The 13030-nt window shown below is 60.9% G+C and overlaps 1 protein-coding gene across 2 annotated transcripts in view; it reads right to left on the reverse strand.

The window, feature by feature from the left end:
* Positions 1 to 13030, reverse strand: part of SCAP (SREBF chaperone) — a 66740-nt gene that overhangs the window by 2088 nt on the left and 51622 nt on the right. Inside the window, exons 4-18 of one of the 2 annotated variants that reach the window (XM_032867896.1) lie at positions 10334 to 10491; positions 9317 to 9537; positions 9070 to 9175; positions 8219 to 8391; positions 7691 to 7817; positions 6194 to 6306; positions 5136 to 5230; positions 3841 to 3939; positions 3485 to 3703; positions 2304 to 2680; positions 1588 to 1776; positions 1308 to 1509; positions 1099 to 1214; positions 413 to 935; positions 226 to 311 (exon numbers count right to left, since the gene is read on the reverse strand). In XM_032867896.1, coding sequence (XP_032723787.1) covers positions 226 to 311; positions 413 to 935; positions 1099 to 1214; positions 1308 to 1509; positions 1588 to 1776; positions 2304 to 2680; positions 3485 to 3703; positions 3841 to 3939; positions 5136 to 5230; positions 6194 to 6306; positions 7691 to 7817; positions 8219 to 8391; positions 9070 to 9175; positions 9317 to 9537; positions 10334 to 10491 — 2804 coding nt within the window. The remainder of the gene's footprint in view (positions 1 to 225; positions 312 to 412; positions 936 to 1098; positions 1215 to 1307; positions 1510 to 1587; positions 1777 to 2303; positions 2681 to 3484; positions 3704 to 3840; positions 3940 to 5135; positions 5231 to 6193; positions 6307 to 7690; positions 7818 to 8218; positions 8392 to 9069; positions 9176 to 9316; positions 9538 to 10333; positions 10492 to 13030) is intronic. The other variant, XM_032867897.1, reaches the window with a different exon arrangement.

Genomic DNA, 13030 nt, shown 5'->3' on the forward strand with positions numbered 1-13030 from the left:
GAGGAGGAGCAGAGCAGGGAAGAATTTCCAAGTGTGAAGGAACTGGAAAACGCGGCCAGGCTGGCGGGGAGGCTGTCGGCACTTGAGCTGTCACCCCCACTGTGGTGGCCTACCTGCTGCTGACAGGTGTGGGGCTGACTACGGAGAAGAGCCATCAATGACACAATGGGGAAGGGACCAGGAAGGGCACAGCTGGGGGTTGGCCAGGCTGGGCAGCACTCTCACCTCTTGTCCAGGAATACGAGGGCTGTGATGCCCGAGGACACCTCCTCGCTGCTGCAGCGCAGTGTGCCCTCAATGGCGTCCCACACCTGCAGGTCCAGAGGCCGTGAGCACCTGCCTGCCCCCAAAACCCTAAGTGGACTGCCCTTCCCCCCATCCCTCCATCCCTGCATCCCCGGCCCCGGCCCACCTCCAGGCGGCCGCTGCTCCGCCCCACCACGATAAGGCTGCCCTGCAGCTCCAGGCTCCAGATGGAGCCGTCTGCGCTGGGGGCCCACGCCAGGGAAGGGGAGCCCTTCTCAGGAGGACAGCCCCCCTCGTCCTCAGGCGTCGGGGGCGACCCGGACCCAGGGGAGGCCGGGCGCAGGGCTGGCGTGTGGCTGGGCGCCAGGCCGTCCTCCTGGTACACGCGCTGCACCAGGCGGCTGAAGTCGTAGCCCGGGCCCTCGCGAGCACGGCTGCAGCCGGCCCGGTGCCGGGGCTCAGGATGAGTGGGTTCCGAGAGCCTCGGCTGGGCCGAGAAGTTGGTGTCGATCAGGCAGGTGAGGTCTGGCTGGTCCCCGAAGAGGGCAGGCGGCTGGGGGCCCCGGGGCCGGTGCCGCAGGGGAGGGCTGTCACCCGGCTCCTCCAGGCCCCCCTTCCCGCTGTCCGACAGCCGTTCCCAGCTCTCCTGCGCCTCGAACACGCTGCCAACACCACTGTCGCGGCGCAGCCTGCCTCGGGCCAGGAGGACGGAGTGAGAATGGAGAGAAGATAGAAAGAGGACGGAGTGGAGGAGGGTGAGGGTGGGGGTGGGGCTGGGGGTGGGGTTGGGGCTGGGGGTGGGGTTGGGACCGGAGAGGGCGGGGCGGGGGCCGGGGCGGGGCAGGCACCTACCCCAGTCGCGGGATGCGCGTGAGGCAGTCCCCGGTCTGCGCGTCCCACACACACACGTGGCCCGCCAGGCAGCAGCTCACCAGCAGCATGCCGTCGCTGGCCAGACACTCGATGTCCTGCCGGGAGTGGGGGGAGGGGGTGTCAACACGTGGGCCCCGTTCCGGCCCCGCCTCCGCCCGCCCCGGCCCCGCCCCCGCCCACCAGCTCACCATGAGGTGCCCGCGCAGCACCAGCGGTACGATCTCCGTCTCGGGCGGCGCGTAGCCGTAGTCGTCGCAGGGCAGCTCCCCGCGCCGCCGCCGCCCAGGCCCGCTGCCGGGCTGTCCGTAGTTGCGCGGGCAGAGCACGCGGTAGAGGCAGAGCAGCAGCAGCACGAGCACCATGCCAGCCGCCAGGCCGAGCGCCGCCACCCTGCGCGGGCGGGAGCGTGGTCACGCGCGCCCCCATCCCTGCATCCCCTCCGCCGACCACCTCCCTGGGGAGCCTTACTTGTACAGGGTGATGTCGCCGTGGGCAGGCACCACCCCCGGTGCCCTGGGACCGGCCTCCCAGAGCCCCCCCGGGCCCTGCCGCTGCGGCGGCCAGGCGCTACGGCCGTCCTGAGGATGCCGCCCCTCCAGGGCCTCCCTGGGGTTCAGGCGCAGGGTGACCGGGATGACAGGCAGCAGGCTGATGTACCTGGGAGCCGGCGGGGTGGGGGTGGGGGGTGTCAGCGCGGTGCCTGCGAAAGGGCCCCTCCCCACTTCCCACCAGGACTGGCTCAATGCGCTCCACTCCAAGCCCACCTTCTGGAGACAGGCTTCCCAGCACTGGTGGGGGTGGGGTGCAGAGCCAAGTCCCTCCCAGCCCAGCACCGACCCCAAGCCCTGCTCTGTGATAGGCACCCAGCGCCCATACAGCCACCACTGCAGGCGAGCCACCTCTGTCCCCCATCCGGGCACAGAGTGGGTGACAGCCGGTGGGTTGATGTCATTCCGGCCGAGGGGCTGGCAGCAACCTGTGAGTTCCCAGGGTGGGACCCAGGGCCACTGTCTTGGGTTGTGGCCGCCTGGAGCATAGGTTCCTAACTCACAACCTTATGGGTGTTTCTTGGAAAGGAAACAAAATTCAAAGCAATGGGTCTCCCGCCTGAGGGGGAAGGGATGCTCTGGGGACGATGAGCTGACACCCGGTGGGAAGGCGCCAGCTGCCACAGCCCAGCTCACCTCTTGGCCAGTGTGATGTTGTAGTAGCTGAAGAGCGTAGGCCAGTGGCGGAAGGAGAGCGTCCTCCAAAGTTCCTCATCCTCAGGCCCCCAGGTTACCTCTGGGACAGGGCTGTCAGGGGCGCCCTCTGCTGGGCCCCCAGGCTCAGGCGGCTCTCCAGGCAACGTCTGGTTCTCAGGTAGCTTAGGGGCATCAGGTGGGAAGATGGAGAAAGCAGGGTCGGGGTGGCTGGCGGGCAGTACGCCACTAGGCACAGGCATGGGAGTCAGGGCGCCATCGCCCAGAGGGCTCTGCTCTGTCACCTGGGCAGCGAGGTACGTGCGCAGCCCTGCTGGGTCTGTGTACACCAGGATGCCGATCCAGACGACAGTGCCGGCCTGCAGGGGGGCCAATGGGTGCTCAGAGGGACCTCCAGGTGGCCCTGACCCCCAGCAGCCTTGGCCCTCATGCCAAAAGGAAACAGCGCGGGGGACCTCAGGCCTGGGGGTGGGGAGAAGACGCAGGCCCCAACCTGTCCTCCCTTCTGCCTCACCAAGTCCTCCCACTACCACCTGGGCCAACTGTCATTGGATGGACCAAGTCCCCTTTTCATGGTCAAGGTTTGGGTTTCCCACCCTAGAAATACAAAGAGCGCCCTTAGAACTTCCCCAAACCCCATCTAACAGCTGGGGCCAGAAAGCAGGCACCATTCCCATGGTCAGCACGGCGAGAGGGACCGGCTAACTGACCTGCTTCAGAGACGCCCATGGGTCCCCCAGTCCTCAGAGGGCCTCAGCCTTCTCCCTGCAGCTCCATGGGAGCGCCACTGCTGGCCAGTAGCCAGCCCTGCTCCTCTCCTTCCACGCAGCCCAACAAGTGAATGATTCTGGCCAGCATTTTCTGACGCCGGGCACTGTTCCATCCCAGAGCACCCCATCCACCAGGCTCCTGTCCTGAGTCCCTCTAAGGAGATGGTGACTCTTCTACCCGATGCTCCCGGGACTGCTTCTCTCAGGGATAGGCTTATCACCTCCGAAGCCACCAGGATCTGGGCAGGGGGGTATGGTGGGCAGCTTCCCAAAGCCCGGCTTCCTGGGGCCGTGAGGGCCCGAGGAGCACCCCCCACCTCCCAAGGCAAAGCGCAGAAGTCCAGAGGGAACAGAGGGCTGGCCCTCAGAGGGCAGGGTGGGGGTGACAGGTACCATGATGAGGCGCTGCGCCAGGCGGGTGCGGGCCAGGAAGTAGATGACGCGCAGCCTCTTGGGGAGCCGCAGGTTTCGGAAGGAGGACGGCTGCAGCGTGATGGTGTGGGGTGTGGAGGGCCGCACAGCCAGCTGCCGCTCAAAGCGTGCTGGCCGCCCCACTGGTTTTGCTGGGGGCAGGCAGGCCTCTGGGGGCAGCCGCTTGTTCAGGTCTGCTAGCTGTGGGGGGCACAGTGGTCAGGGCTCAACCTTGCTGTCCAGAGGCAGCCCACGACCGAGATCTGCAGCGCTCTCACCCTGGGCCCCCCTGAGCATGGCCAGGACGGTAGGTGGGGCAGGGCACCGCGCGCTCCTACCTCCATCCGGCGGATATCAATGGAAAGGACAGTGGTGAAAAACAGCATCTGAAGGAAGAAGTCCGACACCAGGCCCACAACGGCGAAGAGACAGAACTCCTGGAATTAGAGCAGTTGAGGGAACACAATGACATCATGGTGCAGACCCTGAGAAGCAGCTCCCGGCCTGCAGGCACCTCAGAATCTGTAGGGCAGTGGTGGGCAGAGCCCAGCCAAGAGATAAAGAGATGCTGCTGTGTTCTGACTCTGGGAGTAGCCGAGGAGCAAGCGGCAGTGCCAGCTGCTCCCTCCCTTCCTCCCCACCAGGGGGCAGCAGAGACACTCTCCCCCCACTGCCCCAAGAAGGTGGAAAGGGTAGGTGCTCTCCCTATACCTTCCAACCCCCCTAGAGAGGAAGGCCTGATCCAACCTGAAAAGCTCTGAGCCCCAACATCCCGCTCCCTCAAAAGGCCTCCTCCACAGACTCTTTGGCCCTGCTTCAGTTCTATGACCAATGCCTACATAGAGCCCAGGCCCGACCCAATGTCAGGACTCCCAGAAAGCTTCCTTGCCAGTGACTGCACAGTACCAGAGGAGGGAGAGAGGGCAGGAGGGAATTATTTCTGCCCTGAAACGGAATACGGGTAGTGCCTCTGCTCTCCAAGTTCTGTCCACAGACAGAATCTGCTCAGATTTCAGTTTTCCTTCCCTGCCCTTCACCACAGCTTCCACTCACATCTGGGGTAAGATAAAGGACCCAGCTCATGGTGGCACAGTGCTCACGGCAGCTCTAATGTCCCAAGATGGCACTGTGTCCTGTAGATGCCCTCTGGGTCACCCTATGTTCTCTGCTCACACCACAACTCAGCACCCCTACCAGCTCTGGGGGACGGATGGGGAGGACAAGCTGCACGGCTCCCTTTCTGCAACCCCTCAAGTCAAGTCTGCGCTCTGACTCGGCGTAGGTCCCCCTCCACCTGCTCGCAGCCCCATAGCTGCATGGGGGCACTTGGCCAAGAACAGGAGCCACTCGGAGCAGTGGGTGGTGGCCCTCCTATGGTGGGGAGGGGGTGGTTTGTGCCTGGAGACTACAGAAGTGGGTTCGTGCTAAGCCCAGGAAGGAGGAGAGGACCAGTGCAACACAGGGCTTCTGCTTGAGAAATGAGAAACAGGTCTGACTGGAACTGGGTAGAACTTCTGAACCAGGCCTGCCAGGAGCACTCTGTGCATGGAACAGCATCTGGGCAGCAGAGGTCCCAAGGCCAGGGCGTCTGTGCTGAGGGGTACCCCTGCACGGGCAGGCCTTGGGGTCTTACCTGGATGGCGGGCACCAGGGTGAAGTAGCCAATGAGGATGATGCCCAGCTCCGTGGCCATGTTCTTCATGATGGACCAGCTCTCGCTGCTTAGGCCTGCAGGGGACAACAGGGCCATGGGGCCAGCACACAGGCAGGGTGCCCAGCCTTCTGAGGCAGCCATTCCACCACAGTGGCCCAGTGCTCAGGACTCTCCCAGTGCCCAGGCTCCAGGTGCTGCCAGCACTGCACGGCTGCCGCGGGGAAGGGGCTGGAGAGTACCGGGGAGAGCTACGGCCGCCATCAGACGAAGGGAGAAGCAGGGTGCTGAGATGAGCAAATCCAAGAGGAAAGCCGAGTGCCGCCCACTCCGGCACACCCATGTACTATACTGTCTGGTCCGCAAGGGCCCGGCCACAGCCGGCGGAAGGCCTGAGCGACGCAAGTGCTGGCTGTGTTCTTCCTCCAGCCCCTGCCCCCAGAGCAAGCCCCTATTGGGTAAGGGGCCACGTCCCCTCGCATCCTCAGAGCTCCCCATCTAGCGCAGGGCCTGGCCTCTCACAGCAGCTCACAAAGGCTTCGAATGAACAAACAGCCTCCCCTTGGCCCCATTCCCACAGACTGGGGGTTCCGCAGAGGAAGTTCAAGAGTTCAGCCGTCCAGGTCTAGGCTCTCTGCCCACTTTCCTCAGAATCCTGACCCCCAGCTCCTGGCACCGAGTCCCAAGGGCCTTTCACGGCAGCGGCGGAGGCAGTGTCTCCGCAGTGACCCGCCGCAGGAGCCTGCGCCTGGTGCGGTAGAGTGAGGCAGCAAGAGGAAGCACCGGGTGCCAGTCTGGACAGAGCGCCACGGCACACATGGGCCCTGCTGTGTTCTGACGGACACATGAGCCAGCACAAAGTCTAGTCCAGCAGTTCCGTGGTTCCTCAGGGCACATGCTAGCAAGCCCCCAGGGCCCGGCAGTCCACATGACGGCACACTGGAGGTCAGAGCAAGGGCGACCCATGGGGCCCCCCGTCTCCTCCACAGCAGGAAGCGCAGCACAGAAGGCCCCCCCCACCCCGCGGCCAGCCGTGTTACCTTGGGCAATGCGCAGCTTCACCTCCAGGTCCACTGGGGTCGAGACCACAGACTTGGTGAGCACCAACACGTTCTCTAACCCAATAACCACCACAAGGTAAGGGAAAATCTCGCTGGGGACAGAGAGGGAGACAGTGAGAACAGTGCTGAGGAGGGCCCCCAGCACATGCTGCTTCTCCCCAGGCTTGGGCCCTGGGAAGGCTGTGGGGTTTGCAGCCTCTAGCGGGAGGCTGCTGAGTGACTTCCAGAAGCACAGGGCATAAGCCCCAGCCCCCTCTGCCGCGCCACACAGGCCCTCTGCCTGCACAGCTCTCAGCTTTCAGGCAGGCCTGGAAGCCCGGCTGGGGATCAGCAAGCATCCCGGCCTCCATCTACGCAGCACACGGCGGCTGCCAGAACACCACTCTCCCTGTCCCTCCCATGCCGGACTTCGCTGGCCAGAGCAAAGGGCGGGGAGCATCGCAGCCAGCCCTCGTCACCTCTGCAGAAGCTATCTGGAAAACTACCTGCTCTCCAGGAGCTGAGGCTCAGACTGCTGGTGAGAACTGTGAGGGACAGGTCACCCCAGCTGAGCGGTACCCACCGGGACCCCTGCTATGAGGCCATGGAACCCAGGGCTCTGAGGAGGGCACAGCAGCCACGGGGAATGGGGTGTCAGCCCTGTCAGGTTCAGAAAAGGAAGCAAGTGTTCCACGAGCAAGGAAAGTAACAGAAAGCACAATATCGGAGCAGCCCCAGTAAGGGAGGAGCCAGGCAGTCAGTGGCCACTAAAGGATGGGCGGGGGCCGGGGGAGCCTAAAGACCAAAGACAAACACGGGACAGGGCTTCCAGCCCCAGAGCTGGAGAGAAATGGCAAGAGAAAGCACAGGTCAATGGAAAGGTGGCAAATTAGACTGTGCTTGTGTCTTTTAAAAACTCTGAAATGGGGGTGCCTGGGTGGCTCAGTGGGTTAAGGCCTCTGGCTTCGGCTTAGGTCATGATCCTGGGGTCCTGGGATCAAGCCCTGCATCGGGCTCTCTGCTCCGCGGGGAGCCTGCTTCCCTTTCTCCCTCTCTGCCTGCCTTTCTGCACTTGTGATCTCTGTCTGTCAAAATAAATAAATAAAATCTTAAAAAAAAAAACAAAAAACCTCTGAAATGACCTATTTTGTTAGTAATTGAATGTTTTAGTAGTGAAAAAGGGAAGAAATGTACCTTTCTTAACCTCCTACCCATCTGTCCCCTAAACCAATAGGGAGCGGTATGCATGTGGACATATACTGAACACACACGTCCATATCGCTTACACACACACATGCAAAAACACACTTATATACACATATACGAATACCTGCCCCACATACACGCCCATACCTACGTATGTGTTATATGTATATATAGGTACACTGTACGTACATGAGTGTGAATACAAGGTATGGGGTAACAGCAAGCATCCACTCCCGGGCAAGCCCGGAGGCTCTCCGGCCTGAAGCTCAGGGGAGCCCGGTGGGGACCTACCCGCCATTGAGGGTGGGTGTCAGGCCGAAGAGTGTGCAGAGCCCCACGGACATAAGCAGTGAGCTGAGCACTGTGACCACGGCAGCCAGGGCCAGCCCCCACTTGGACTTGACCATGTCGATCTTGCCTGGAAGACAGAGAGGGCACCTCAGGGCAGCGTTTCCCCCAGACCCTGACCCACCCGGGGCCCTTCTGGACTTATCTCCTAGGAGCAGAGTGTGCCTGACCTCTGAGGAAGCAGAGGCCCCTAGTTTAACCCAAGAAAAGAACAGCCACACATACTTCCCAGTCTCAGAGAAATGGTGTGTCTTGGGAGCCCTAACCCAGGAAGGGTCTTTTCCTGAGAAGCCAGAGAAGGCCCAGAACCACCCAAGCCCGAGACTCCACCAGAGGAGGAAGCCCTGGCGTCTGTGACCGCTGGGCATGTGTGACCTCTCCACCCAAGCCACCTTCAGAGAAGGGAAGCAGGTGGCCTGGAATGCCCACTTAGCTTGGAGAAAGCCCCCCGCCTCGGCGCTGTGCACCTACGTGTGGAGAAGTAGATGTAGGCGAACAAGATGATGTAGGTGGTCACGAGGGGGATGAGCTCGGCGATGCCGATCTCCTCCTTGAAGTGCACGTGGACCAGGCTCTCCGCCCGCAGGCTGCAGTTGGGGCTGGGGTGCAGCAGCATCAGGCGGGCCCGCAGGCTGGCCAGAAACCTGCTCGTGGGTGGGGGGGAGGGGGAGGTGAGGGGGCAGACTGTCCCTCTTGGGCCAGGGGCAGAGACCGTCCCTGGCAGGAAGGCCCATTGGGCCTGCCCTCCTTCCCCTGCTGGAGGGAGCTTCTCTGTGGTGTCTGAGCTTCCCCACAGTCTCCAAGCAGCCTTGGAAGAATGACAAAGCTGTCTCAGGAGCTCCTCCAGCTCCTTCCTGAACACTCCTTTGCTGACCTCTCACAACACTGAGTGCCCAAGGCCCAGACAGCCGATCGACTGGGGGCCTCTCCAGTGCTCTCTCCCTGGGTAGGGAGCTGCCTGTGGCCCTTTGCTGGGAAGGCCTGAGGCCACATGGAGCTCAGGAGTCACTAGCTAGGGACACCTACCAGAGCGGAAGCACCAGGACAATGAATTTGCCTGAGTCCCTTCTCCTTTTTTATTTTTTAATTCAATTATCCAATGTATAGTTAGTGCCCTATTCTTAACCAGGCGTCAGATCATCCCTGCTCAAATGTGGAAACACAGCCTCCTTCAGTCTAAGGGAGATAAACATTTCAACAGGACGCTTGAAAACTCCAAGTTCCGGAGGGCATTCTGGACACCCTAAACCAGAACAGGGACTAGTCAAAGCCTCATGCCATCCCACAGCCCAGCCAGGAGCCCCGAGCGCCGCCGGCCTTACTTGGCATGGTAGCGCCGGAAGACCAGGGTGATGGTGTACGAGACCATCCTCTTCCTGGTGTAGAGGCCCACCCCGCTGTACTTCCCGGGAACACCGAACAGCAAGTCTGCAGACAGAAAGCATCAGGTACTGACATAGGAAGACAGCCACTGTAGGGCCGCCGAAAAACATGGGGTGACCCCTGACCTGCCAGAGCGCCCATCACAGAGAACACGGTGACCAACCTAGGCAACTGCCCTGGAGGTACCTTTGAGCGTGGCTGAAGTCTGTAGGGTTTTGGGCTCGTGCTGGTGGATGGTCCCAATGATGTCAGGATCAGCATGGAAGCGTTCCCGGTCATTCTGCCAGAAGTTCCCAGGGGACAGCAGCAGGCATCCATGCTCCGGAAGGAGGCTCCGGAGCTTCCTGAGGCCTGGCAGCAGGTCAGTCACCTGCAGGCACACCTCCTCCAGGCCCCTCGTCCCGGAACTGGGCAGGAGAGAGCACAAGGCACCTGCTGTGTCCGTGAGCACAGGGCAGACGCACCGCACTGACGGGGGGCCCCTGTCCTCAGGTTCCCAGATGCCTAGGGATTAGGACAGCAGGGTGGGGGGTGGGGGAGTTCTTCCAGGTGGTCAACAACCAAACCATGTGGTTGATGGACCTTACAGTACACGTGAGCCCCAAGCCTCTCTGAGAAGTGCGTTCTGGAAGCAGACACTACCTCTCACGCACTAAGGCACCTCAGGCAATTCAGTGGGCAGCTAGGGCAAAAATGAGGAGCTTCGTTTCAGTCACCAAAATGTGTGCCAAAGCCCTTAGCTTTGGCAAAATCCCAGAGCGGGAGGCAGCCTGTGAAGCCAGCACACCCCACAGACCGGGGGGCTGGGTGGCACCCCCTGTGGGGCCTCAGAAGCAATCCGTTGCTTTGGGGGGGCAGGGGGGCGCCTCTTCTCAGCCCAACCACCACCACGTCCATGCCTCAGGGGCGCCAGGCAGCAAACCAGCTGAGGTGTGAGGCAAGCCTGGCACAGGGTCAGCGCTGATGACACCTACTCCATCTGAGACCTGAGGACAAAACTGCGCCCTCCGCAGAGGTCCAGGGGTGTGTGGCCACGGGGACCCCGCAGGATGCTGAGAAACGCAAAGCTGGCGCCCTTGCCGCTCTGCTTGCCTGTTCAGTTTCCGCCGAGCTGGCTGGCTCCATGGTTAGAGAGAGGCCGGAACCCACCCCTCCTGCGGTGCGGAAGGGGTTCAGGGAGGCTGTGGTCTCCGAGAGGGATACCTGTCTCTCAGCACGTGGTTCCGGATTTCTTCCACCAGCTGGAATGCGCGTGACAGAGGGGAGCGAAACACATCCACTGCCAGGAGGTTCTTGTGCCAGGGAGACACTGAGGACTTCACAAATATCTGCTGGATGTAAGCCACGGGGGCACCCACATACTGCGGAAGAAACGGGGGAAGGGCAGAAAGGTCAGCTCGGCACCGGCCCATGCTCAGTAAGGCTGTACTGAGCACCTACGATGGGCAAACCATGAGAGGCCCGAAGGACAGGACTTCAGAAATGAAGGTGTCCACGAGGGGCTCTTTACTGTCTATGGACCACTTCCTACTCGCTTCCCAATAGACCAGGGGTCAGCAGACCATGGCCACAAGCATGGTCAAGCCCAGCACCTGCTTTTCTGAGTACGGTTTTCCTGGAACACAGCCGTGCCCACTCCACTCTGTGCTGTCCCCAGCTGCTGTCACACAACCATGACCCTGGCGAGTGTTCAGCACAGAGACTGTGACTCACGAAGCCTAAAGCACTTACCGCCCTGCCCTCTATGGGACGGGTCTGCCGCCCTCACAGAGGACCCTAAGCTCCCAACAGGGTGTGGCCTGTCTTACTGACCCCACCACTTGCATGTCAGTGGATTTTAAAGATCCAAAGACCCAATTTTAAATCCCGGCTCTCCAACTGTACGGCCTTGGGAACATGTATTTTTCTGGATTCCAGTTTCCTCACTGTGAAAGGATGTGACCGACATTCACCCCACAGCATCGAGAACACACACACACACACCCCCGTCCCACCACATGGACCCACAGACACACACGTGCATACAAACAGCACATGCAGAGATTACATATTCACGGAAATCTTACCAACAAACAGTTCTGGCACAGCTTTTCATTGCCACCATCCTGGCCCCCTGACAGTCCTGTGAGAAGCAAGGTGACTCCCCAGGCTCTCAGGACTCGTGCAGGGGTTACAAGGGCCCAAGCCTGCGTCTCCTCACTGAACGCCACACCCTTCTCTCACCTAGAACCGGCCGTCTGCCCTGGAAGAACTAACAGGCCCCTGACTGAAGACAGGCATGTCTAATTCCCAGTGACAGAGAGGTCATGGAGCACCCCCAAAATGAGGTACTGGATTAGCCGGCCCAGGTAGAAATGGCGGGGAGCCATGAGGTGGGGAAGGCCTGGCAGGAGAGGGACGGGGAGGGCCTCTGAGCGCACACCCACTCTGGACAGCACGCGGGAGTCCTGCCAGGTACGACCAGAAGTCCCAGCTAGAACAAGGGGAGGCTGGGAGGATGCCTGCCTGAGCGGTTGCGGATTCTAACCCGCTGACAAAGAACAGCCCCGGGTGTCTCTAAGAGGAAGAGACCAGGCTGAAGCCACGCTCTGGAAGCCTCTGGAGTTATGGCATCATCCAGGTGGAGGCAGGGCAAGACAGCCCAGCAGCCATGATGCATGGCAGTGCCGCAATCAGGGACTCCCAAGAGCAAAGGAGGACATGAAGAAAGGCCACTCAGCCACTCAATGACGCCCAGACAGTTCATCGCACAAGCAAGGTCAGGATGCTGAAGGCGAGCAGTAAGTTCAGGCCTGCTGAGTGTCAAGGAACAACCCAAGGAAACCACCTGTGCCTCTGAGAAGTTTACGTTCAGGACACCCTCACAAAGGTGCTGCGGACAGAAGGCCTCACCTGCTTGCTTGTCTTTTGTACCAGACCTGGCCTGCTAGAAGCTGCTCAGAGGCACAGAGGACTCTGGAGGGCGCTGGCTGCCGCAGGCTCTGACCTGTACAGCAGCTCATCCGCTCAACTCCCCCCACAGGCCTGAGTGGGGGAGGAGCCATCTGAAATCAAACAGCTCTACAAGGAGACCTGCCCCAGGGCAATCTTCCCCAAACCCTGTGAAGGACATGGCAGGTCAGCCAGAGACGGCTCGGCACCACAGAGCCTCCAGCCCTGGTTTGTGCCCACTGGCCACAAGGCTGTGTCACACACGCCACCTCCTCTGTCCAGTGCCCTTCTCGGGCCCTCCACCTCCACCCTTAGGCCTCAACTTCCTCCCCAGCCCCCTTCATCCCAGCCAGGACCACTTGCACTACCATCTCTACAAGTGCTAATGAACATGACTCAGAACCAGAGCCCTCTCCTGGGTCCTAGGGACAGCTCTAGAAGTTCTGGGAGCACCTTGCTCCACCAATTTTTTTTTTTTTTTGAAGATTTTATTTATTTATTTGAGAAAGAGACAGTGAGAGAGAACATGAGCGAGGAGAAGGTCAGAGGGAGAAGCAGACTCCCCATGGAGCTGGGAGCCCGATGTGGGACTCGATCCCGGTACCCCGGGATCATGACCTGAGCCGAAGGCAGTCGTCCAACCAACTTAGCCACCCAGGCGTCCCATCCACCAATTTTTTTAAAAAAAAGTTTCTGCTTCAAAGTGTAAATGTTATGACTACCATCATCATTTTTAGGGGAGAGGATCCATGGCTTTCATCAGATTTTCATAGGAACATGTAATCCCTTTGCCTTAGACGTCTCTTCCTCTGCTGTCCTTCCACCAGTGCTGCGTAGACCCAGCACTCGTTGGTTGGCAAGCCCTGCCGGCAAGCCCCAGGGAATGGCTGAGTCCTACAGCATAGCCCTGCCCCCTGGCCTTGGCTGGGCCTCCCTCTGCTGAAGGGCTCCTGACTCACCCTCCCTGAT

The sequence above is a fragment of the Lontra canadensis genome, unplaced genomic scaffold (genome assembly GCF_010015895.1).
Source record: "Lontra canadensis isolate GAN:19392208 unplaced genomic scaffold, GSC_riverotter_1.0 scaffold35, whole genome shotgun sequence".
In the NCBI taxonomy this organism is placed as follows: Eukaryota; Metazoa; Chordata; class Mammalia; order Carnivora; family Mustelidae; genus Lontra; species Lontra canadensis.